General features: G+C 35.8%; 3 protein-coding genes across 5 annotated transcripts; all 3 read right to left on the reverse strand.

Annotated features, from left to right (window-relative positions):
- Positions 1-1260: 1260 nt before the first annotated feature.
- Positions 1261-15378, reverse strand: LOC105955783 (metal ion-binding protein). 3 transcript variants are annotated; one of them, XM_088816075.1, is made up of 20 exons: positions 14952-15378; positions 14594-14862; positions 14376-14507; positions 13105-13176; positions 12320-12390; positions 12105-12204; positions 11934-12029; positions 10367-10493; positions 8318-8451; positions 8170-8229; positions 7805-8040; positions 6611-7040; positions 5234-5557; positions 4532-5128; positions 4273-4446; positions 3567-3797; positions 3192-3475; positions 2437-2712; positions 1673-1795; positions 1261-1580 (listed from the first exon to the last, which is right to left on the reverse strand). In XM_088816075.1, the coding sequence occupies exons 2-20, from the start codon at positions 14765-14767 to the stop codon at positions 1448-1450; spliced, it is 3774 nt and encodes a 1257-aa protein (XP_088672201.1). In that variant the 5' UTR covers positions 14768-14862; positions 14952-15378; the 3' UTR covers positions 1261-1447. The 3 variants fall into 3 exon arrangements, with proteins under 3 accessions (XP_088672201.1, XP_088672202.1, XP_088672204.1); XM_088816076.1 differs by having other exon boundaries at positions 12320-12379; positions 14952-15252; XM_088816078.1 differs by having other exon boundaries at positions 12320-12393; positions 14952-15212.
- Positions 15379-16399: 1021 nt separating this feature from the next.
- Positions 16400-19327, reverse strand: LOC105955769 (Cysteine proteinases superfamily protein). Its single transcript, XM_012979570.2, has 12 exons — positions 19059-19327; positions 18642-18695; positions 18482-18562; positions 18229-18385; positions 18102-18106; positions 17937-18011; positions 17717-17842; positions 17345-17563; positions 17066-17179; positions 16924-16959; positions 16573-16735; positions 16400-16510 (listed from the first exon to the last, which is right to left on the reverse strand). Exons 1-11 carry the CDS (start codon positions 19251-19253, stop codon positions 16604-16606), a joined length of 1194 nt encoding a protein of 397 aa, XP_012835024.2. The 5' UTR covers positions 19254-19327; the 3' UTR covers positions 16400-16510; positions 16573-16603.
- A 170-nt stretch (positions 19328-19497) lies between these two features.
- LOC105955759 (integrator complex subunit-like protein) lies at positions 19498-23439 on the reverse strand. The gene is made up of 7 exons (XM_012979555.2): positions 23312-23439; positions 23085-23178; positions 22752-22988; positions 22197-22320; positions 20813-20886; positions 20185-20342; positions 19498-19918 (listed from the first exon to the last, which is right to left on the reverse strand). The coding sequence occupies exons 2-7, from the start codon at positions 23150-23152 to the stop codon at positions 19740-19742; spliced, it is 840 nt and encodes a 279-aa protein (XP_012835009.1). The 5' UTR covers positions 23153-23178; positions 23312-23439; the 3' UTR covers positions 19498-19739.
- Positions 23440-25015: the final 1576 nt, after the last annotated feature.

Below are 25015 nucleotides of genomic sequence, written 5' to 3' on the forward strand. Positions count from 1 at the left end.
GAAACCCGAAACCCGAAACCCGAAACCCGAAAACCCGCAAACCCGAAACCCGAAACCCGAAACCCGAAACCCGAAACCCAAACCCGAAACCCGAAACCCGAAAACCCGAAACCCGAAACCCGAAACCCGAACCCGAAACCCGAAACCCGAAAACCCGAAACCCCGAAACCCGAAACCCGAAACCCGAAACCCGAAACCCGAAACCCGAAAACCCGAAAACCCGAAACCCGAAAACCCGAAACCCGAAAACCCGAAACCCGAAACCCGAAACCCGAAACCCGAAACCCGAAAACCCGAAAACCCGAAACCCGAAACCCGAAACCCGAAACCCGAAAACCCGAAACCCGAAACCCGAAAACCCCGAAACCCGAAACCCGAAACCCGAAACCCGGAACCCGAAAACCCGAAACCCGAAACCCGAAAACCCGGAACCCCGAAAACCCGGAAACCCGAAACCCGAAACTTCCCAGGGTGTCACCCATCCTAGTACTACTCTACCCCAAGCACGCTTAACTTCGGAGTTCTGATGGGATCCGGTGCATTAGTGCTTGTAGAGGTCTTGTAATAATTTCCACCATATTGCCCTTGTTGATTTCCAACCCTTGATTTTGGAATCGCTCAACTACGTCAATTCCAAAATCAACTAGGGCAATATGTCGGAGTCTCGGACGGGGGGTTCGAGTTTTAAATCTTCATAATTTTTATTTTTTCACTTTTGACCCATATTTTCTCCAAAATTGCAGTTTTGACCCCATACTTTTCCAATTCTTCAATTTGTACCTAAAATACAATAAATCAACTTTTTAAGCACCAAAATTATCGTTAAAACACACCAAAAGCTCAAATAAAAAGATACGATAAAGTGTAAAAATATACACTTAACAGCGTGTGCCAGAAAATGAGAAGATTCGCCGGAATATTCTCCTTATGCGGTTATGTGTGTCAAAAAAATGAACTTGGGTGTGCCCTTGCAACTTTATTTAGTTACGGTGGCAAAGTGCAAAAACGGCAAAGTCCAGGTGGCAAAATACTATTAACTCCAAAAAAATATTTAATATTTAAATTTGAGTGCTACGAGCATTAGATTTTATTTACATTTTTTTTTTCCGTGAAACGTGTGCTATATATAATGTATACGACCTTTTGTAATCATCACAACTATTCAAGAATAATCACCCTCTATACCAATTGTTTCTATCCATATACAATGATTTTGGAACGTTGTCATTTCAATTTTGGATATACTCAAAACAAATATCATGATCAAATCTCACCAAGTTAGATTTTTTTATCACAGAATCTCCAAATCACGCCAATACACCATACCAGGTCAGCCTCAGACATTTGACATGTAGTATAGATGTACATCGTTCATTTATGAAATTCCCACTGAGAAAATTGAGATATGTACATTATTTGGTTGTACGTTGTTTTATTTAAGTGTGATCTATCGATCGATTCTAAGATTGTTACAAAGATGGGCGAGTTCAGGCCTTGCATCCATCCAACTGGTGAATCTGATCTCAGTTGCTGAAGTACTGTAGAGATAGGATCTAAATGCAATCAGGAAGAAGTATCTCCTGCACACAAGTAACAACAATGTGAGACGAATTAATGGTACAATTCTTCATGTTACATATATAACCAACTATTGTGGAACATGAAAACCAACCTCAAAGCTTTAATACCCATATCGACAAGATATGCTCGATATTCATCACTATCATTTGAAAGCTTTTCAAATTCCTTGTTGTAGTAAAGAATGTCATCTCTCAAATGTCCAGCCCCAGCACACCTTTACAAGAGAGGATGAACAACTTGAAGACTAGAGATACATTTACGAAAAAAGAGACAATGGTAAATATAGGGCTGCAAGCTCGTGTAATTTCTAATTCTTTCAACTTATCACGGTCAAGCAAATGCAGTTAGCTCAGAATTAGCTGAGTGGGACTCTCAACTCTTAATATCATACCCAGTGATTTGAAATGATGTTAGGAGCCATTTTTTAATTCTTGAAATGCGACTGGTAATTTCACGGGCATACATATGGTCTTATGCTTTATCAATAAATGCTTCAAATATATGACATTGCTTGTAGAGAATTATTTAACCCTAGGTTGCAAAATGCTCAACAAAAGTTTGATAGAAAGGACCACTGTTTCCACATGATATACTTACAGACGTAAATCCAAAACAATCTATAGGATATAAAGAAGACTTGGGAAAACGTATTGAGTGGAAGTACTGGTCTTGCACCACAAGTTAGATTCATTTTATCGGTCTTACTTACTGCTATTTGGAAAAAAAATTATTATACTCTTTTGTACACTTTTGTCTGAATACAATTTTTAAAAGAATTCTATAGTTCTGAATTCTGATGCAGATCAAAGCATGAGTTCATAATTTTACTTGAACACGTGCAGGAAAAGATCATACCTATCTATAACGGAGTCAACACCTGCTTTGCTCTCAGGACCATGGACAAGTACTCTAATTAGGCTTAGGATGTCCCTGTAATCACCCATTTTCCGTGCTTCATCATCAGAATTAAAAAGTTCTCCCCGTGAATTAGATGAGCATGGAATTCCAATAAATCGTGAAACACCTGATGTTAATGCTGCCTCTGCTTCAAGTCTTATACAAATGATAGCCATAGCATAAGCAACTCCTCCAAATCCTGTGTGTGATACAAAAAGATAAGACCCTGCAGACCTGTCACGACAAACAAGAAAGTAAGCCGATAGTTTGATGTCCACGTGGCAGGATGATGTCAGATGAAAGAAGGGATGACACAGGCAGTTTAGTATCTTAAATACTATGTATCAATTGGCATATGCAGTATGAAAATTCTGGACTTCACTATGAAGCAAATTGCTGATACCATAGTGCCATGCAGTCAAATTGTAGGGGTACGATTATTCAGTATACAAGTAACTTTACTTTCCAAGGCATGATTCTATCACTGTTTGAGACAAAGACATAACATCAACTACTGTCATAGCATGGCATCATCTCAAAATTATTATGTGAAAAATATGCTTAATTATCTCCGTGATGCCATGCTATATGCCTACATCTTGTAAGCTGTAGTCCAGGTTTATACAGTCATGGGCATCTGAACCCAGTTATACTTGAACACATTATTAGGAAGTAAAAACCAGATCAAATACATGTTGGAATTGAATACTTACTCATCCTTACAGTACTGGATCGAATCAACATCTGAAGCTAGAGCTTCCCTCTCTCTAGTTAATGGGGTCCTCTGATATGCTATATTGTACCCTTCATGCTTTAGGGCTGCATATACCTCTGCAGGAGTCTTAACATCGTCTACAAAAATATTCTCCCAGTAACCTATGACACTAGCCTGTTTCAATGCAGGGTTATATTCTTCACGGTGTAAAAGCATTCTACCACCAGAATTTCTAATCTCAGAAATGATGTCTTCTTTCAGACGTGCTTCCATGTGCTCCACCTGTAAAACGAATAACACGAGGGAGTTGAAAATGGGTTTTATTTCATCAGCTGTTTTATCTTGTGAACAACATCTTAAAATAATGGCGTACCACTGGACCAGTGATTCCAATGTGCTTGAGTGTATCAACAGGCTTATTAAGTTCCCTAAGAACAAAAGGAGTGTTGTTGATGTAAACCACAGCCTCTTCCCGTAGATCTGTTACAACTACTTTCTTAGAAGCATTTCCTTCCGCCGTGGGCTTGGCGCCTAAATAGGCTAACATCTCTTCTGCACCTACAATTGTTGGGGTTGCCATGCTATACACAGGGTATCCGTCAACCTTAGATAACATAAATCTCAAAGTAAGATATCCTTCCATTTAGTGTTACAAACAAACTAGCAGCCGTAGTACAAGCTTAGTTTCAAAACATTAGCTCGACGTAATGAACTAGTTCCCATATGATAAAGTGATCATCTATCAAAACATCATGGCAAATTCATCTATTCATTAGTTCGTGCAGCCTAAAATATTTAATTACATAGTTCAATTGTTTGAGGAGTTTGAAAAATACTCAAGATTAGAAATCAGCAATCCACATCTTTACTTTACTGGCTTAAGATTCTTCATTGAGAAATATAATTTGTTCGGTAATATGAATAATTTCTAACAATCCAGAGCCATCTTGGCATTGAAGGTTAAATTGTCACATGTATATTTGACAATCACCTAAACTTGATATATATAGTTAAAAAAGATGAATTTGTTACCAATCTCACACTTCCTAATATTCTATAAATGTGACATCTCTGGGTACCTTGTAGACATGTGGTGCACCATGGATTGGAATGTGGCTAGAAGTCCTTTGACCAGGAAAGAAATACATCTTAAGAATAGAGCCTTTCCCCAAAACTGAGCCATTACGATCCTTCACAATAGCCTCCATGACTGCATCCCCATGTTGAGATTCATGTGGTGCTCTCAATTCCTCCTGTATTAACAAATCTAACATACAATCAATCAGAAGATAAAGAAAACATGCAACCTTAGAGGCCGTGTGAAGAAAGAAGCTTTACCGGGACAGTAAAGAACCGCCCAGGTCTTAATCTGATGGACCATTTCATTGCTTGAACCTCTGGTCTCTGATGCAACCAACTCTTAAAAGTCATTCTTGACTCTCCTTGCCCGCAAAACCCATCAAATGCTTTGCTACCTAGATATGCTGCAAAAGCAATTAAACGGAAGTAACGCTCCAAATACTCAGCACCGCGGTTTAACGCTACTCTTCTTTCTCTAGGCTCCACATGCTGCTGATTAAACAGCTGTCTGTATTGCAAGACAGCTTGACGTATATTCTGCAGGGCCGAACATCGGTCTATTATAGAATCCAAGGCTTCTCGACAATCCACCCCATTGTCAAACAATCTTGTTATCTTCCACAACAATAGGATGTCATTAATCCCAAATGAATGACCTGAATCTTCCCCAGTCATAATATTTTCAGGAATGGATATTGATGCAGACATCTGTTCTTCACTTTTATCATCGCTGCGACTGCCCAACTTTTTCTGTGATAGGTCATCAACTACCACTCTAATAGGCCTTCCATAATTGATACGGAGTTTCAGAAGGCAAGCAATAACAGTACCTGTTGTTGTCCTCCCGATCCCCATCTGCAAAAATTTACAACATAAGGAAGCCAGCAGAAGTAGATTCTATATTTATTCAAAAAAGTTCAAGAAAATTGTTGAGAGAAGGAAACTTGAAACTATTATTACCTGACAGTTGAAAACGAAAGCTGTGTCCTTGGAAGCAGATACAATATTCATAGCTAATGTGTCAAAGTCAGAACCTTTTGGAGCTTTTCCATCTGTTATTGGAACCCGGGCATATTTGATTGGGAAACCATCAGCTTCGAAGCAAGTAAATACCTCCCGTGGGGTCTGAACAGCATGCAAGCTCACATGTTCCCAAGCATCAGATATTTGTCCATCATCAGTTTCATGGATGACCATTATAGCCCCTTGGTAACGTTCAGCTTCTCGTAAAATATCATCCTTCAGCCTAGCCTCCATTCTTTCAACTCTTTCACAATCAATCCCCTTGACACAGATATTCTAGGACGTCAGTTTCTTAAGAAATAATCAACTAGTAGAATGCCTAAGAAAAGGCAAAATCATAAAAAGTCATTTTTTTGTGTAATAAAAGGGAAACAGTACAGAAAGTAAACATTGAAACAAAGGATGCAAGACTAAAAGAAGCGAACAAAGGATGCAAGACTAACTTATTTTTCTATTAATAGAAGTATTTAGTGTTATATCAGCATCAGATGGTTTTTCCAAAAGAAGAATTTTCAAATCAAACTTAGAACAGATTACAAATAGAAATAAAAGGTATTACAATGTAATCAGGGTATCCATCCATGTTTTACAATTCAAATTCAGAGATCACCGCCTAAGGTAAATAATAAGCCAAGAGTAAATGCCAATGCAGTGGCATAAAGAGCAAGCGCGCCCAAATGAGATCAATATCTATACACTTCAGAGTAAATCAGATCCTTCGGAAGATGAAAGAGAGGGATAACCCTAACACACAATAGCACAGAGAGCAAGTAGCACGCCAAATGGGATCAACTATCTATAAACATCAGAGTACAAGAGATTCTTCCTTGCAAAGGAAGATGGAGGAGAGTTCTAACTAACACTATTCATTGTCAATAATTAGGTACTTCATCTGCACAACAAATGCAGGTCACTCAAAATATTAAGTCAATGCATAATCATACATCTTTATATGACAAGTATTATTCCTTCAGCTATTTATGTGTTTGTATTTGTATTTGTGTGTGTGTGTGTGTGTGTGTGTGTGTGTGTGTGTGTGTGTGTGTGTGTGAGAGAGAGAGAGAGAGAGAGAGAGAGAGAGAGAGAGAGAGCTCAAACTGAACTATAGATGGATTTTAGAAAATGCATGAGACTGTCAAGCAATTTTGTCTATATATATCCTCTCAAGTGATCTTGAAAAACTAAACAGAACTGAAATACATGTTAAAACAATATGCCATGTTATTTTATTTTGAAGTACGTGCATGACCAGAAAATATTTCACATTTTAGCAAGTTTTTCCTGGTTGAGGAATCATAACTTATGATGCTGTACCGTGTACTCCAGCATATTTTTGTATGGTCTTTCAACTTCACGAAGTACGAATGGTTTTCCATTGATGTAAACAACAGGTTCTTCTCTCATATTGTGCCAGAAAACTGGACGGCCACCTTTTGAACTTCCAATTCGTTGAATGACTGATCGAATTCCATCAACAGTTGGATTAGCAACACCATAAACAGGAAATCCAGGAATTTCTCGAAAATTAGGAGCACCCTCCACTCTCTCTCGTAAACAAGGATGTTGACAACCAGGACAGTGGTCACTTTTAAGAACTGTTTGACTTCCAAGAACCTCTCCATTCCTTAATGCAGCAACTTGACTCATCTCTAAAGGGCGCCTATCAGCAGAGCCAGCACTGTTAGCTAAAGATGGCTTAGGATTGGCATAACCAAGTGCTCCCATTGGATCTCTCCTCAGCAATCTGCAAATGTGAGATGATGACACATGATTTTGATATTTTATGGATCTCTGTCTATACCATTATCAACATATTATGCACAATGGTGACACTTCTTTTAATTGCAAGATGGACCTTGCCTTAGCTCAATAAGGGTCTTGAAATGAGCTGTACAAAAATTCCGATCTCAGCTCTACATAACTTAAAATTATGATAACATCCTAATACAGGCTCTGCCAAAGGAAAGCTCATTGTAAATGTTTTTAATCCGCTTATCCCTGTTAGTGTATCACAACTACCAGTAACCAATCTACTTTCTCGATCTTTAGGATATTCAACTTTAATTCTCGTCCTCTAGCAAGTCTTTCCTGATCTGTATTCCTAAACATCCCCTTCAACCAGTGGATACAGACTCTTAACCTGACATCTTTTTAGCGGAACTTAATACACTACACCCCAAACCACAAATGAGGAGATTGGTCAATTGTTTGCGATCTTCGATACATTAATTGACCACAACCAAAGTTTCATGTGCGACTTGCTGATATAGATTTTACTGTCTTGGCAACTGAAATAAATTATCTTTCACTACAAAATTGATGCATATTTAGAAAACAAAACCCGAGGATTTATATTGGACTCTTAGAAAAATCGTAGTTGGGTTTCTGCTATTGCATTGACAAAGAAGAATAAGTATCTCCTCAACATAATATCTACAGCAAATTCTAACAACAGAATATTTAGGAGGTGCAGTTACCAGGAAAGTCAACTTATAACTTCGCCATTACCTGCGCAGTATACTATAAAGCTCCGGCCTAGCTCTCATCCACTCAGTGAAACTGCATTGACCAGGAGATACAGGATAAAGGGCATCTCTTTCCGTGTGGAGATATACAGCAAAGCAAATAAGGAAATAATATCTCTCCAAGTACTCCACAAAAAAGGAAAGAGATGCTTCCCTCTTCATTTCATCAGCTTGACACAGAATACTACTTCGATAAGAAGCAATAGCTTCACGTAGATTCTGTAATAAAAACCACCAAACTAACAATTCAGGATAGCGTCTATTGTACCAGGAATTATTAAATTATCTCAGATATTTGCTCCAGATATAACTGAACGCAACATCACAAGGAAAATACTGAGACAGTACCTGCATAGATGCACATTTGTCTATAACTTTATCAACCTGTCTTTTGCCTTCAACGCCGCCCTTAAGGCACATCATTAGTCAAAATAGGTTCCAAAAAAATCCTTTAGTTTGCCCAACTATGTAAGTATGAACAAGCTATTATCTGTACCTCCAAAACTCGAATAAGACTTCTAATGACTGAATATTCTCCTCTGCGTATAGATTCCTCTGAATTTGGTAAATCGAACGTGATGCTAGAACTGCAATCAGAAATTTTTCCCATAGAACTGGTTCTTGGAATACCTACAAATGAATATATCAGAACACATTGCTTCCATCTTGTACTGTGATAAAAGATATAAGAAGAGAGAGAAAATTATTGAAGCACTCTCTACAATGGAACTCCTACTATAAATGACAAACTTGAACAGAAAATTATCAATCACATCTCCCACAAGAACTCAATCTTCATTGTTATATCTCTGAACCACAAAATGTTTTAAGTCTTTTTTCAGAATATTGAAAAGTCTAATTTACACCTTGTATCTTTATTTACTAATCCCAGCTCAAAGTAGGATTTTTACTGACAGACAATTTAGACAAATATATCATGATATCAATCAAATTAGAACTTGTGTTCCATGGATAAATCATAAATAAGTTATACACTGGCAATAATAAGCTGATGGTATTATCAAATTATTAGAATCAGAACTATTTCAGTCAGAAATTGAGTGGAATTTATTAAGTTTGTACCCAAGTACCTATTTGCTCCAACTCTTTATTGTACAAAGCCTTACCCATGCAGCCAATACCCCAGGCCCACAACTATATCATACCTCACATACCATAACTCAATGACAAAAAATTGCTATTTTCTTGGAAATGACTCATCGTTTTCCATGTAAAGGAACATATTGTATCCATAATTGTGCTCATGACATGCCTGCATCCATTAACTCAAGACTATTTTCACCACATTCCAGGTTCTAATCTTTATTGTCATCATCCGTGTCACAAATCTCAACAAGATATAGTTAGACTTAATCAACTCATCCCACTCCCACTGATGTACATCCACAACATCCTTTTGTCCATTCAAACATGGTTACCTAAAGTTGGTTAAAACAATATGCCATTGGGCCTGCCGGTGGCATTTTCATGCCTCATGCCCCTCAGTAAGCAGTTAAGTTCTAAGTGTGCTAGATGGTGTCAAAGTCATTATCATGAGCTGGTAATTAATGTAGAGATGGAGTGAAGTAGCAGGGGGTGGGGGAATTCGATAGTGGAGCTCAGTGAAATTTGTAGGACATGTGACAAAGAACAAATAATGGCTTATCCTGAGGAGTTTATCTAATTCTAGAAATAGGACATACAAAAACTACCTTATTCTCAAGATCCACAAGGTATTTGGCAAAAATAGATGGAACCATAACATTCAAAACCTTCATAAAAGACTTTTAACCCCATGAACATTTTAGTGCTATTCCTTCCTATGTGACATTTTTTTACTCTCCTATACACAATTGACTTAGTTGCAGATATTACATTGGTGTGTTTAACTAGGGATGTCACGAGAGCTCGAGCTCGAGGTCATACTTCTTATGAATATATATTATTTATATAGATAATAACAATTTAAAAGTATAAAATGAAAAGCCCACAAGCTCTTCGAGCTTAACTTTAAGTTTTATATATATTTTTTATATTTTTTATTAATATATATTAGTAATATATATTAATTAAAAAAAATGAAAAGCTCACAAGCGGCTTGTGAGCCCATGAACAACTAAAAATGCGTTTGAGCTCGAACTCTTGACAAACCAGGTCAACTCATTTGCCCCCTAGTTTAAGTTATTGGATCCAAAATATAGTTACAGCAATCAGTAATTTATAAAATTAGACTACGCTGTATCATGTTATTTTATTTGGCTCCATCGAGCAAGTGATATGTACTTCTAGTCTTGTGATTACTAGAGAAATATTATCTTCCACAATGGTGTCAAAATGTGCACATTGCCTGCTAGTTTATAACCAAATCTTTCCTACTTGTAATCATCGAGATAGACTCTTACCAATAGGAAACAGGACATGCAAGGGAGACTAATGGAAGGGAGATAATTAACTAAGTGAATGACTCCATTTATAACATCAACTATTCTCGCCAAGTAAAGATGATGTAGAAAAATAAGATTCTAAATTGTGCACAATGCATCACCTGAAGCTCCAATGCGATGAATATAAATCAGTGTCGCAATCACCATCCCTGTGGTCGTTCTTCCACGCCCCATTTGGCAATTAAATATAATCTCTGTCCTTACGTTAGCTTTAGATATTTTGTGAACCTAAAAGTAAAGGATGTAGGAAAAAGTGTAGCATTGAATTTCCAGATGTGTTAATAGACCAACTTCAGTATCATATTGACAAAATCCAAACAGTGTAAAATGCATTCATGGTATATAAATTTCTCAAATCTGTGGTTTAGAACAGTAAACCCTGAAACAATGGCTGTTAAAGCAATCCAAATATACAAGAAAGAACTATTAACAGCCATTTTATTTTTAAATTTAAAATGGAATTGCTACATGGTCATGGTATTTGGTAAATGTTATTTATTGTGATAGTTGGGTTGGCATATCTTTCCTAAATGCATGTGTGGGATGTTATTATTTTGTAGCACCTTATCCAGAAAAGTATCATTCACTCTCTTGAATCATCTTCAACTTTTTGGATCTTGAGAAACACCACTGCTGTCACTAGTAATTTAAATGTGGCTTTTCTAGTCAATTCATACTTATTTGCTATATCTTATCCAGCAAAGTTACCATTCACTTTTTCTTACATCCGTTGCAAGTTTTAAAACTTGGAACACCTAATTAGTGGTTGAACCAGGACACGGTAACAGGGTAGGCTAATATTTATGGTGGTTCGGGGGCAGTGCCCCCCCTTTTTTTTCTTTTTAGAATTATTCATAGAAAAAAAAAAGGAAAAGAAAAGTAACAAGCATATCAGGCTAATTCAGTTTGGACTCCGGGTGCATTAGGCTAATGATATGAATTGGGTGCTAAATAAATAAATGGGCTATTATATAGTGTGTGAATTTTGGATTGAGAGTGGGCTGGAGTCCGCCCTTCCTTAAGGATGGATCAGCCACTGCCTCCGGTGACAGTCCACTTGCCAAACTTTATTTTGGCTCTTGCCGTTATTAGAACCAAGATACTTGCCATATTTTGACAAGCTCTGTGGACATTTTCATGATCTCTGTACATTACATATGTGAAGACATGAATTCAGAATACTTGTAAATTATGAATTCGAAATAAGTATGACTTGAATTCCTTTTTGCCTCTCTACTAGGTCAGATCTCAAGTAAATTTAATTTTTGTCACGAACAAGTTGCTATGAATAGTGTGGAATCGGGAGTAATGAGATGGTAGAATCGATATGTGTCCCAAACAAACAGGTCCGACATTTGTACTTGACACATGCAGTAGTTGTATGACCACATAAAATGAAAACATGCCAGCTTGCAAATATGAGGTTAAAAGCTTATAACCATTTTGATCCACCTTTTGCAATTGATCTTACTTTTGATTTCAGTTGCAATTGCATGTGGGTTTAAGCTCAATTACATGTACTGACTTCTGAGCACTGTTTGAGACAAATGACTTTGTGGGAAAGTGCCATGATCTATATCAGACAATAAAATCTAATTTCTCACATGCATATGGGTCCGTGCACACTAAATGTAATAGATGATTCTATGGGCAATAATGTTGACTAACCAGAATATCGAAGTCCTGCTCTTTAGGAGACTTTTCATCCGTTACAGGAACACGTTCGTAGTCAACAAGGTAGTGATGCGTCAATTCTTCGTATACCTAGCTTGGAGAGAATATAGAATATTATAAGGAACTACTTCACATCTCTTCAACTTTTTCACCAAGTGTACATACCTCAAGAGGTGTTTTGACGGAATCATGTGAAACTGGTTCCCACTGATCCACCATCTGACCATCTGGTAGTTCATCAGTTACAAGGATTTTATTTCCATATCTGTTGATTCAGATGTTGTGAAATTGATGTTATACCAGAATGAGCAGTGACCATAAGAACAAAAAGTTAATTATGACTAACAAATCTAAATTACAATAAGTAAAGGAATACAGACCTAGCCGCTTCTATGAGGATATCTTCTTTCAGTCGATCTTCCATTTGCTCTACCCTGACCCTGTTAATACCCTACTTTTATTTGAAAACAAATACTGATGAAGAGATTGACTATGAAAACTTCAAACCAAACTTGAAGCAAATTATATGAACACAGAAGAGGACAAAATCCAAAACTTAAAATACAGACAGTTAAGCTTAAGGATCTCATCTTGGAACGAGGCAGCAAGTGGAAATTTATTTATTCATGGCAGTTTAAGGATGACATGGTGAAAACGTGAGATCGCATAGCTAACATATAGATTCAATTCCCTTGGGTTAAGTTATTGTACAGGGCGGCCAACTTTTTTTTTTTGTAAATAGATGGCTAGTTGTATGTGAATAATGAATTACTAGTTAGTCTCACGAACATCTTTCCCTACATAGAACTCAAAGCACGGGTGATATATTTGTAAAAGACTACTCAAAGCACGGGTGATATATTTGTAAAAGACTATGAAGCTCTTGACAAGCAGTAATATGAACCGGCGGAGAAAGAATGGCTAAGAAGAGAGAGGAAGAATGGAAATGGTATACCAGGAATACAATAAGGAAAGAAGAATCAAAATTTACAGCCACATCCCTATTTTATAAATATAATAACCATTCCAATAATTCAGGAAATATTATACATTTACACTTCCATCCATATATAGGAAGAGAAGGAGTCTAATGCCACTCCACCCTGCATTGCTGAAGAAAATATTCAAGTACAGAGACGAAGGCAAATTTCAAGGAATTACACACCGTATATTCAAGATTCGAAAAGGGCTGCTCCACGTCGCGCAAAACAAAAGGCCGACTGTTAATGTACACCACCTGTTTCATTTACACAGGAAATAATAAATAAAATGAAAATCTCCAGCAAGTCTTTTATGAACATCGCAACAACACAGCTAACATTCAAGTTTTAGCAAGCAAAAGATGCAACCAACTTGATAAATAAGCGAGAATTAATTATCCAAGACATCATTCTCATGCTTAGAAACAAAACCTTTAAGTAGTCTATTTTCACACTCGCTCTTCAACAAAAAATTAAATCATTCGATCAAACAGCTCAAAACAACAAAATAAATATCACTCATCCTATAACTGTGTTCCGGCTCCTCCACAACTCAAGTTTTAATTTTAGATTCCTTCCACCAATGACATTGTAACTTGTTACCTCATGGCAATAATTTACAACTGCCGTATTTGTAAATGAAATATCATAATAACGTAACGTTCAACTTATACAACATGTTATATATTAATTACCAGAAAGTTGATAAAGTCGTAGAGGAGAAACTATGGAAAAGGAAAAAAGTAACTTCCTGCTACTCAATTTGTCGCCAAACCAGGTCCTTCTATACCGTTACAGACAACAGAAGAAAGCAAGAAAAAGCTTAAATCCTTGTGAATCAATACTTTCAAATTCAAAAAAGTAATTAAATACTTGAAAACCTAACACTCAGTACTTAAACCTAATACACGCTTTTTCAAATGTTTAAATACTTAAAGTTGAATGGTGACAATATCACATACAAAAAGAATAAAAGTATTTCCCCTGATTGTTCAAATATATGGAGGAATATCAACATTTTATCTCTTGATAAAGATTTCATCATAAATAGACAAATGTAATCTCTGTATTCATAAACTGTGTTTTTCCCTCAATAATCTGTTATCTAATTTAGGATTTTAATTATTTGGTAACATCAAAAGAAAGGAAAGAAGAAGCCAAAACTTTCCAACACGTCTTTGTTTATATAAGTAGGTACAGATGTGCCGTTCAAATTACGTTTCTGTATGTTTGCATGCATATTACGTAAGATATGTATTATGTATAATTTAAAAAAATTTGGGTTAAAATCTCCTCCCCAGCCTACTAACTCCTATGCGCCAATATTAGAGAGAGTAGAAAAGGTTGTAATATTAGAAAAGATTAAGGAACCAAATGACTCTAACAATAGCCACAACAGCCTATCCAAAAAAAATGGAGTGCCGCTACGAGTGGAGGATTAAGTGTGAAGAATTACCGGTTCCTCGCGAAGGTTGATCCAGAGTACACGAATTTGCTCCCCATTCATGTGAGCCCCAATGTGCTTGAGAACATTTCGGATGCCATCAGTAGTTGGAATAGCAACACCATGAACGGGCAGGGAGTTTGCCTAGAGAAATGAGGGATAAAGAGAGTGAGGTAAGGTAATATATATAGGCAAAAATTCAAAAGAGACGAAGAAAAAGAAGAAGAAACCTTGCGGTAATTGGGGGCACCGTCAACATGGGGAACCAAGCGTTTGTTGTGGCAGCCAGGAAAATGGTCGCTCTTGAGAATGGTCTTCTTACCAAGCACGGATCCATCTCTCTGTTTGATTACTTGTTCTGGTTCCTTTGGTATAGTCGACATCATGGTGCTGCTGCTTACCATCAATCAAATTCAGGATTGACCCACCCTCCTCCTTAATTTTCTTACTTATATACAGCACCGGCAATTGACCGACGAGATTTGACGATTGTATATGCCTAATTTAGAGTTGGATTGCGAATAATAAAAACAAGGGCAGAGGGAAATTCATCTGGTAAACATGATTTGGGCATACATACATACATACCTTAAACAAAAATCAAGTTTGTTAACTTGGTTTCGTCCAAGTTCAGCAATCAGCATCGGTCGCCTCCTCTTATTCTTCTTGTTGGTCCCATCCTATGAGCATCTGCTATTTTTCATACCAACGTGAAAACCGTGCGCTGCTACTATTACTACAATACTATCTACTTGTCGCACAGCAACTGCCACCTCCACAAACCCTCATTTCTTAAGCGATAGGGAATATCCTTTCAATTCAATTCACCTTTGTTTTCTTTTTCTTTTCATTTTTCTTTTTTCCAAAAATTCTCATCCCAAATACATGTACCTCTGTAAATACTAGGAAAATTCTATTAATTACGAATTATTAAATTATCGAGTTAATAATTTAATACGTTTTCACCAAATAGGATCGAGAAAAAATATTATTTAATAAAGATTATTAATTTATCGAGGTTCTACTTTACATTATTTAAATTTATATTAAGATTTTACAGTTCAACAATTCAATTTTGCCTTGTGTATTTTATAACAAAATATATTGATTTGATTTTGTCACAAATTTAGATGCTACAATTTATTAAGCCTAAAAGATGACAATATTTGAACCATAAAAAAATCGATGCACTTGATTCAAATCGAATTTTAAGATTCAAATCAGAAAGTTGAAAACTCAAAATGAAATTGATAAATCGAACCATAAATTTCTATGAGTTTGTAAACCATATTTTCGATGATTATGCGAGCTATCATTATTCATTCAAAAGTAAGATCTCATTTACAAGGAATTTTAAGAAAATTACAAGGAAAATAAAAAAGAGCAAAACAGCTATATTTGAGTTATAGACTGTTAGAAGAAATAAAATTTGGGCCAAAAACGGGTCAAACCAGCCTACATAATAAAACTGATGCCTAGCCCATGGAATTAAATTGCTGGGTTGGGCGGGCTTCATGGGGATGAATTGGAGGTGGGCCGAATTTTGTTCGTCATTATTCTCTCCATAAAATCACATCGTATTCGTCTCTTCATCCAAAAAAAAAAAAAAATAGACTGCTATTTCAACGCGGAAGAACTCATAAGATCAACTGTATTATTTTTGCCCTAAATTTGATCAATGTGTATCTAATATCGTAATATGATAAATAAAACCACTCACAGATTTGATGATATGATAAAGAAAGGACAGTTTCACTGAAATGAGCGAGCAGGCTCAGATTATCGTGCATAACTTTATCGCTTGTTTAACGAAACCTTGGTTTCTGAAATATGTTAAATGGCAAAAAAGAATTCGAATATTTGCTTGTTGATCCAGTATTATAAGCCTTATGTAATCATCTGTTTGTTATTTTGTGTCCAGGTCCTGTACTTGGCAGACTAATCAAATGCATATAATGCATACATCACAGCAACTACTAGTATTCATAGAACAGGAAAACGAAAAAGAGAGAGTGAGAGAAGAAGAAAACAAAACGGAAGTCGTGAATTATTTCAATAATAAAAAGAAGAATACGCATGCACCAAATACTGATGAAACACCCGTTCCTCGATAAACATGTTATTTTTAGGACAAACTAAAAAACACACATTCTTGCATGCCCATTTCAGTTCCGATAACTTGTTAGTTTTAGGACAAACTAAAAAACACACATTCTTGCATGCCCATTTCAGTTCCGATCTTAAATTGAGGCATAATGTGATAAATCCACATGGCGGCCAACGATCAAATTTTTTGAAGAAGGTAATCCTGCAACAACATCTTCTTCAATGCCACACTCATTTGTTCCTCTTCTGATCATGAAGTATCCATCCTGTCATCCCATCATTTCTATATCAATACTTTTCATGTTCAATAATACAACTCAAAAGCAAAGACCAAGAAATTAGAATATATATATATATATATATATATATATATATATATATATATATATATATATATATATATATATATATATATATATATCTTCTTAAATAAATAGTTTAACAGAGAACTTACATCACCCCAGCTTTTATTCCACTGATTTGCTAAAAGCTGCATGAACGATAGCCAAAGGCAATTATTCAGTCCAGCTATAACTTTTCAACAATTTTTTGAACGTTAAATATCTTAAAGAGGTGTGTGTGATGTAATTAATTACCCAATAGTCTTCCCCATCATCACTAGTCCCCCAGCCTATAAGCTTAACGGCATGACCTCCCATCTCATCACCTGTTACGTGTTTGTAGACTCCAGACTTGTAATGAGCAAAATCCTGGAATGAAAGAAAACATAGCAAGCAACGCTGTTGTCAGGAATATAACAATGAAATTTTGAGATATACAAGGTGCCTTTTAGAAAAAGTAAGCTGCAATGAAATCCCGAAGAACATGAATCATAATTTTATGCTTTACTTTAATCTTATATTCCTTTCTTTTACCTCATAGACTGTGAAAGAGACCTCAACTGGTCCATTAGTGAAAATTTCTGCCATTATACTGTATGGATCAGAACTGATTCTATATGCACTGACACCAAAGTGTTTTGTGTCCTTCCAGAGAAGGTTTTGCTTATTGCATCTCTTCTCGCACTTAGGGGTGGGATATGCAGGCTCACAACCAGGATGCGAGCATCCACTATTATCAAAGTAAGGATCGCACTGCCAGAGAAAATCTTCATTAAATGTTTGGCATATGCTATGTTACGTAATGAATACCCATCTTTATCGCATGCATATAAGAAATAAGATGCAGTTATTAATTTGTGATCTCTAAACAATAAGAATCATGTTTCTCCCAACAGATAGCGCTACCTCTTCAGTCACAACACCAGTATGGACAAAGTATCGCCATGCTGATATAGGATAACCTCCATCACAACCCTCACCACACATAAAGCCGCAGCATGCTAAGAGATCATTGACTGATAGAGAAATATTCTACAAAACAGAGGATAAATAAATACATACATAATTAGATATTATTGCTATTAACTTATTACAGAAGAATGGAAATTTGAGGTTCATCAATAACCATTTGAAAATGAACACAGAATCGGTCGGAGAGAGCCTCAACCGCACCAAAAGCCCAACAAGAACCACAATGTCCCTAGTAAATACAAATGTGATTCAGGTGGTAATCTGCATAACCATGTAACAATAAATGAGGCATGGTTGTCAGACAGGAGAAGAAAATTACCTGATCTTTGATTCGTGATATGTACCATGAACCCAAATTAGATAAAGAAGGCCCAAAAAGAATAAAAAAAAAAAAACATTAGCACGTCTCTGATGGAAACATAAATCAATAAAGATAAGTAGCTGACCAAGAATTTTTCCGATTGTGCTACATTGAGGCCAAGCTGTTCTTGCATCAAATTTTTTTGGCAAGTCCAGACCTTTTTCGTGAGTAACGACCGAGATCCCCTTCAAATCACCCTCGGGCATTTTTTTAACTCCAAGAAGGTGCATAAATTGGCCAACCTGGGGTCAAATTATTACCAGAAAAAAAAAAATATGTTTGTATGTCATTATTTATGTTACCAAATCTTTGTAGGATATCTTAATCAAGAAACTTACAGAATAGTTGGCAAATCGAAGGTTCATAGAAGCTTTCCATCCAGCTTGAGGATTATCATTAATTAATTTAATGAGGGATTCCTGCATGGCATTTTGCAGTCAATGTGACTATAAAGTGATGAGAATATATATTTTGAACTGTTTGTGGACAAGTAAGTACCTGAAGAATCTTATTGTGAAGTTTGAGCTGAACATCAGGTTTCCCTGCAATGACCTATAGAGGGATTTGGTTTGGTGTAATTGTGAATACTTTTTTTATATCAACAAAGAAAATCGAAAAGTAGTTTTTTAGGAATGTTCCAGCCTAGAGCGGAAATAGTTGAAGTAACTGATACTTTGTTTTACTTATGACTATTAAAGAACAAGTAGAGAAGGAGAGAGATCAGAACAAGCACGTATGTTCTGGTTCTACTATCTAGATGCAGCAAATCTGGCCTAGCTAGTGGTCGGCACCGATGGGAGGCAATAATCATAATTCATATATATATATATATATATATAAGAAGCCCCCAAAATGAATGAATGAATTGGAATATCGGAACATCAAAGTATGAAAACAAAGCAATCAATCAATTACCTTGAGCTGAAACGTGAAGATGGGGTCTAAAAGTACAAGGATGAACAAAAAGCAGATCCTCCTACTTGCTGCGGCCATTTCTGTTCCTGTTCCTGGTTTGCCTATTGCTGAATTCAGATGCTCTTTATATTTTTTATATCCATCAATTATTGGTAGCGCACTGCGGCACGCATTTACATGGAATGGAATAATCATTTTTTATCCATGTTGTGATATTGACAATTTTGCTTCAATTTTTTATTTAAATATGTTATTGCTTCATTTAATTTAATTTGACCCGTTGAAAACTCTTCCTTTTTTCTTCTACTTTCACCTATTTTACAGTAATAATTTCCAAAACCAAAAAAAAAAAGGGGAAAAAAAAAAGATTATTATTTTTCAAATTATATTTATAAATCTTAATAAGGAAAAGAACTAAATTCAAAATATTACAAGGGCGTTATCCTAGTCGAACAACTTAAAACGGCAATACTGATTACAAGGAAAAAAGCAACCCCAATATTGTTTTCAACAACATGCTGCTGATATTCAACTTGTGGTTGCCGCGGATATGGGTCATTATATTAAAATTGCATACACACTTTTCTCAACAATTCACGTTACCAATGACATTGAATAAATCCGTAGTAATTGTCCCCATAACAGTGTATGTTTTAGTTTAGTTTCGAAGGTATCTCTCTATTATCTGCGTATGAGACGCTGTCTTTCTCGTTTGCGGAAGCGGTTGAGCATGATCTCATCAGTGGCAGCTTGCCTCCGTGTTGCACCATCTGCAACTGAATCAGGCTTTCTAGATTCCACACCATTATCATTTGCACCCTTGTCCTTTTGAAGCTGCTGCTGCTGCTGCTGCGGATTATCTGACATATGATCGTGCCAAAAACAAACAGTCAATCACAAGAGCAAGTGCCAAATTGGGCTCTGTTTGTTTAAGTAATTCATAATCCAATGCCACATTTGGCTTCTGATTGCTCATGCCAGCCAGGCATGCTTGTTCATCTACTCACAAGCAACCATAAATGGGAGGAGAAGACCATCGAGAAAATATCATATACCGTATTCAAATTTAGAAAGAGTTTCCAATTAATAGTAGCATGGTGAGTGATGTAAAGAAAATTAAAATCACCTTTTCTAAGTTTTTCAGCATGGTCCTTTCCACGTTGAGAAAAGTCTGCACTAAAACTAGACGGAATGCTAGATTCTGCTATCGCACGACCCACAAGCCTCTTCTCCTGCAAGAGCTTTTTCGCAGCCTCTGTTTCCTCGATATTTCTTAGTTTGTATCTGCAGATCAGTGATAATGATAAACAAGTACTCCATTTCAACAACCACTTCACTAAACAATACCGTAAGGTCAACATTTTTCTTTCCATAATTAAATATCTCGGAGCACTTCTAAAATGATAAATATATATAAAATAATAATAAAAAAAACCCTTCTCTCGGAACCAATAAGATTGACATATCGTTTTAGGAGCAAAAATCTAGGACAAAAATGAGTCTAACTTTCTGATTAACTTGCAGAAAACCAGAAAGCCAGGCATTTTCAGGAAAAGGTGTCTAAATTATCAAGTTTTGGAACACACTGTCTTTTGAAGGTTTCTCTGATATGTTGGTAAATTTAGCGCTCATATCTCCAGCTGTCTCCCTTTTTTTTTCCTAAGGGCAGCGAAGACATACGAGAAAGAAGTTGTCCCAACATTCACCAGGTGGTGACTGAGAAACATTGAGTAGCCACAATAAAACTATCATACTCTATGGGAAGCTGAATTTCTGCAATCCCTGTAGTCCACTGAGTGGAGTTTTCATCTGAGCTTCGCCTCTTCACCTGATAAACATAAGAAAGGGGAGGTTGTAATACAATCATCATCACTTGAAGTAATTATTCCTTCAGCAGCTGGTGCAGGGAAGATTAAATGATTAACCATTACCTTATGAGTATTTTGAGATCGTCATAACCTTAATAGGGGAAACAAAATGGCATATAAAACTTAAAGTCAACGTAAAAATGAAAATGACCACTACAAACTCAGAGCCAGAAGAAAGTAAGAGCCAAATAAAGAGCAGTAGAAGTACTACAAATCAAAGAAATATAATTAGAAGTAATATAATTTGATCGAGAACAACTCAGATTGCAAGGTCGCTTTCATACTAGGTAAAAATTTGACCTCTTTCAATCGTCCTTTTACCTTTGGTAACTACATGCACTTGTTTATTGCCACCAGACTATGCTTCACATGACCATTCTTTACAAACATAATCAGTCTGCTATTTCCAATTCACAACCAGCCATCACCACTACCTATCTAACCTCACTTATCCAAATTAGCCCAATCTCCGCTCTACCATGTCAACTCTCTGCTCTCAAAAGCTCCTTGGACACCACCCAGCCACCTAGAGCTTTCCTACTTTTTTGTACTGCATTCTCAAGCTAACCCCAGAAACGACATAAAAGCAGGACACCGACGATAGGCTGGATAAACTGCTAAATGATCCTCAAGTCAAGAACAAGAAGTCCATGATCAATGAGTTGAGTTTCTACTTAATTCCAAAAAAAAAAAAAAAAAAAAAAAAAAAAACAATCGAACTTAATCACTTCAAGTCTCTTATCATTGATTCCAAAAAGAAATGGTCGAATTGCTTGTATAGATACCTTCTATTGAGTCACAACCCACTATAAATATCGAAATTATATGGTCAGCATTCGAAATCTCTTTCGGTAATCTATTTCATTTAGTTATTATAAATTCGAATAGGTCTAGATAGTTACTGGGATTGGTTGATACAAACATACAAGTTATGTTATGCTGTTGAATAACAAGCCTTCCATTTTCTATTTCGGTTTATACTATAGAAAATCCGTATGCTTGGGAGTTCCTGATGATTATATAGTCCAAGATTTTACCATGACTGCAATTTTTCAGAGATGCAAAAGCGTGCAGCTATATCTATAGAGACAATATCCGATTAATGTACTCGATAATAAAGACTAGCCATGTAACTAGAATATTATTATCATCTTCAACATTCTCTTGCTGCAGTTGCGGGTGTATGTATATATAGTGATGCAAATGTGCTAAAGATATAAAGAAAAGCAAAAACACGGTAATAGAACACACAAAAATGTGAGTCACTCACTTTCAGATGCTCTGGAATTTTGTACAACTCATCCGCTGCACGCTTAATATCGTTCTCGACTTGATTTTCTACATCAACATTCTTGCCCCTTTTCCTAGCCAGTTCTTGTTCTACATATCTCAACCTGCCCATCAAAATTGAGAAAAAATTAAAGACGGGCTAATTCACAAGAAACTATACAGTTTAGCTTTTTTAACTGAAAACTATATATCTCCTTGATACTACACATTGTTCTTTTCATATATATTAAAGTCACTAAAGCTTCTCTAATAATTGTTTCCAAAACAAAAAGGGACATGGAATTTGAATTTTCTTGCTGTCTTTTAATTAATATTTCAGAACAAACTTCAAAATATAACACAAAATGCTCTACAAATGGAACTCATTCAATAAAATCAGCTCAAATGCTTACAGTAGAAAGAGTTAGACTCAATACTTATGTCAGAAATATTGAAATAACAAAGCATTCTATCTGTATAACGCATATCAAGACACTGAGATGTTAAGTTGGACAAAAACATGAAAAGCAAAAAACAAGGAGTATATGATAGATACATATTGGGGTCCTCGACCATGACAGCAGTTTCTTGAGCAAAGGTGTCCTGCAAAACCAGGTCGTCCTTCTCAGCATCACCTTCAGTCTTATCATTAACGGTACGAATCAAACCACTGCCATCGGTGGCGCTTCCCCCGGCAGAGGCAGGTGGCGCAGGTGATAGTAAAGCGGATATCCCAGATTTTTTCCCTCTCTGTCTCTGGAGGAATTTGACCTCCTCCAAGGCCAAAGTCAATCTAATTTAATGCGCTATATCAGCAAACATATATACACACACACACACACACAAGGGGATAGACAGACAGAATTGAAGGATAGAGGAAGAAGAGCACCTCATTTCATGGTCTTCGTCTTCCTCTTCGACCTCTATACTTCTTTTTCGAAAATTCTTGGCCTTCATACTTTCAATTTATGTACTGTGTGTGTCTGCAATAGCATAAAATCCCTTTATTTTTCTAAAAATTGACTGATTTAAAATTAATATTTTGGGGTAATTGTGCATAAACCAATTATACTTGAAAAGAGAGTAAAGAGAAATTGATTGAGAAAAAAAGCTTACTGGTTTTCAGTCGGAAAAAGGATGAGTTGAACGCCGCTCGCGTTGTTAAAGATCGAAGGTTTTTTTGTCAAGAAAAAAGATCGAAGGTTGAAGAAGATAATTTTGAAACGGAAGATTTGAAATCCCCTGATTTAAGTGTTGGCCCAAACGATGTAGTGGATTTAAAATCCGTTCAAGCCCAAATCCAAACGGGCTGTCAAAGTTTCGGCTTGATGCTACAAGAGCAATCCACAAATCTTTCATTTGATCCCAAACATGCATTTAAATATGGGCAAATGCCAAAAAATCCATCACATGGGATTTAAGGCTATGTTTGATAGAATTAAGTGTTGAACGCTGAATGCTGAATACACACCTGAATGAGTAAGAGAGACGTTTGAACGCTGAATACTGGCCAATTAAGTTTGTTTGTTAACTCGAAGCTTATTATGGCTGAATAGTGTGATTTTACTACATTGTCCTTAAAAATTGTTAATAAAATGTTTATTTACCATTTGAATTATAAAACAAAAAATATATAATCTTTTTAATTCATTAGATCACATGTTTCATTTGATGAAAATCAATATAACTGAGTTAATACTAATTCTACATTAATGACACATATAGATAGGAAAATATATTACTTTAATATAAATAAAAAATATCAAATAAAAAGATCTAATGAGAAAACATAAGAATAAAATGTTTAAATTTGCGTTAGCGTAGAAATTTTAAAAACTATTTTACATTTTTGCACCATCACACAGACACACCCATACAACTTATCTAATTGGAAGAAATTTATAGAAGAAAAGATAAATGGGTTGAGATAGTGAAATTTATTGGGAATAAATTAATCATAAATGCATTCAGCGTACAACTGAATGAATAAGTTCAAAATTTCTGACTGAGCCAATAAGCAATGAATGGCTTCAATCAGACCTTCCTACCAAACACACTGAATACGATATTGCTTACCGAATAAGAGATGGCTGGTAATTCAGAGCTTATTCAGAGGCTATCAAACGGAGCCTAAATGCATGTTGGTTAAAAAAAAAACAGTATCTCAATTAAATTCATCTATATGTCTTTAGTCTAAAATACCCTCAATAATATAATTCTTATCAATTCCACCCATTATACTCTAACTTCCTTAATATTACACATTGACCCCGAATTTAAACAAATATATCACATTAACCCCCAAAACCTTTTTTTTTCAGAAAATAATTTTTTTTCTGAAATGTCTTTTTTTCCAGCCAGATTCCGGCGTTAACTTTTTTTTTTTTTTTTTTTGAAACTTTTTTTTTTCCTGAATTTTTTTTCCGGCCGGTCAACCACCGTTGACCGCCGGTCTTCGGCGTTGACTTTTTTTTTTAATTGTTTTTCTTAGAAAAAAAAATATTTTAATTAATATTATTGTCTTGGCTACTAAATTACTGTCTTAGACAGTAATATTACTATTTGGGACAATATTATTATGAATATTATTTTTCCGAACAATAATATTATTAATATTATTGTCTAAGACAATTAAATTACTGTAGGAGACAGTAATTTAACATCTAAGGCAGTAATATTAATTAAAATAATTTTTTTAAGGAAAAAAAAAAGTCAATTAACAGTTAAATTACTGTCTCCGACAGTTAAATAACAGCCGGAGACAGTAATTTAGCAACGAATACAGTAATATTAATTAAAAATATTTTTTTTAGAATAAAA

The sequence above is a fragment of the Erythranthe guttata genome, chromosome 4 (assembly GCF_056151865.1).
Source record: "Erythranthe guttata isolate IM_541 chromosome 4, IM_541, whole genome shotgun sequence".
Taxonomy (NCBI): Eukaryota; Viridiplantae; Streptophyta; class Magnoliopsida; order Lamiales; family Phrymaceae; genus Erythranthe; species Erythranthe guttata.

Bases quoted from the DNA above. Each gene is read 5' to 3' on its own strand.
- LOC105955783 (XM_088816075.1), bottom strand. From the start codon at position 14,767: ATGGTAAGCAGCAGCACCATGATGTCGACTATACCAAAGGAACCAGAA. The intron at 14,508-14,593 runs GTTTCTTCTTCT...TCATTTCTCTAG, and splicing joins GTGCCCCCAATTACCGCAAG to GCAAACTCCCTGCCCGTTCA. The intron at 5,129-5,233 runs GTAATAATAGTT...AAATTTTTGCAG, and splicing joins CTTTCGTTTTCAACTGTCAG to ATGGGGATCGGGAGGACAAC.
- LOC105955769 (XM_012979570.2), bottom strand. From the start codon at position 19,253: ATGATTATTCCATTCCATGTAAATGCGTGCCGCAGTGCGCTACCAATA. The intron at 18,386-18,481 runs GTAAGTTTCTTG...ATTTGACCCCAG, and splicing joins TTCGATTTGCCAACTATTCT to GTTGGCCAATTTATGCACCT. The intron at 17,180-17,344 runs GTAAAAGAAAGG...CTTTCATTCCAG, and splicing joins TCTCTTTCACAGTCTATGAG to GATTTTGCTCATTACAAGTC.
- LOC105955759 (XM_012979555.2), bottom strand. From the start codon at position 23,152: ATGAAGGCCAAGAATTTTCGAAAAAGAAGTATAGAGGTCGAAGAGGAA. The intron at 22,989-23,084 runs GTGCTCTTCTTC...GCATTAAATTAG, and splicing joins GACGAAGACCATGAAATGAG to ATTGACTTTGGCCTTGGAGG. The intron at 19,919-20,184 runs GTGATTTTAATT...ATCATATGTCAG, and splicing joins TGCTGAAAAACTTAGAAAAG to ATAATCCGCAGCAGCAGCAG.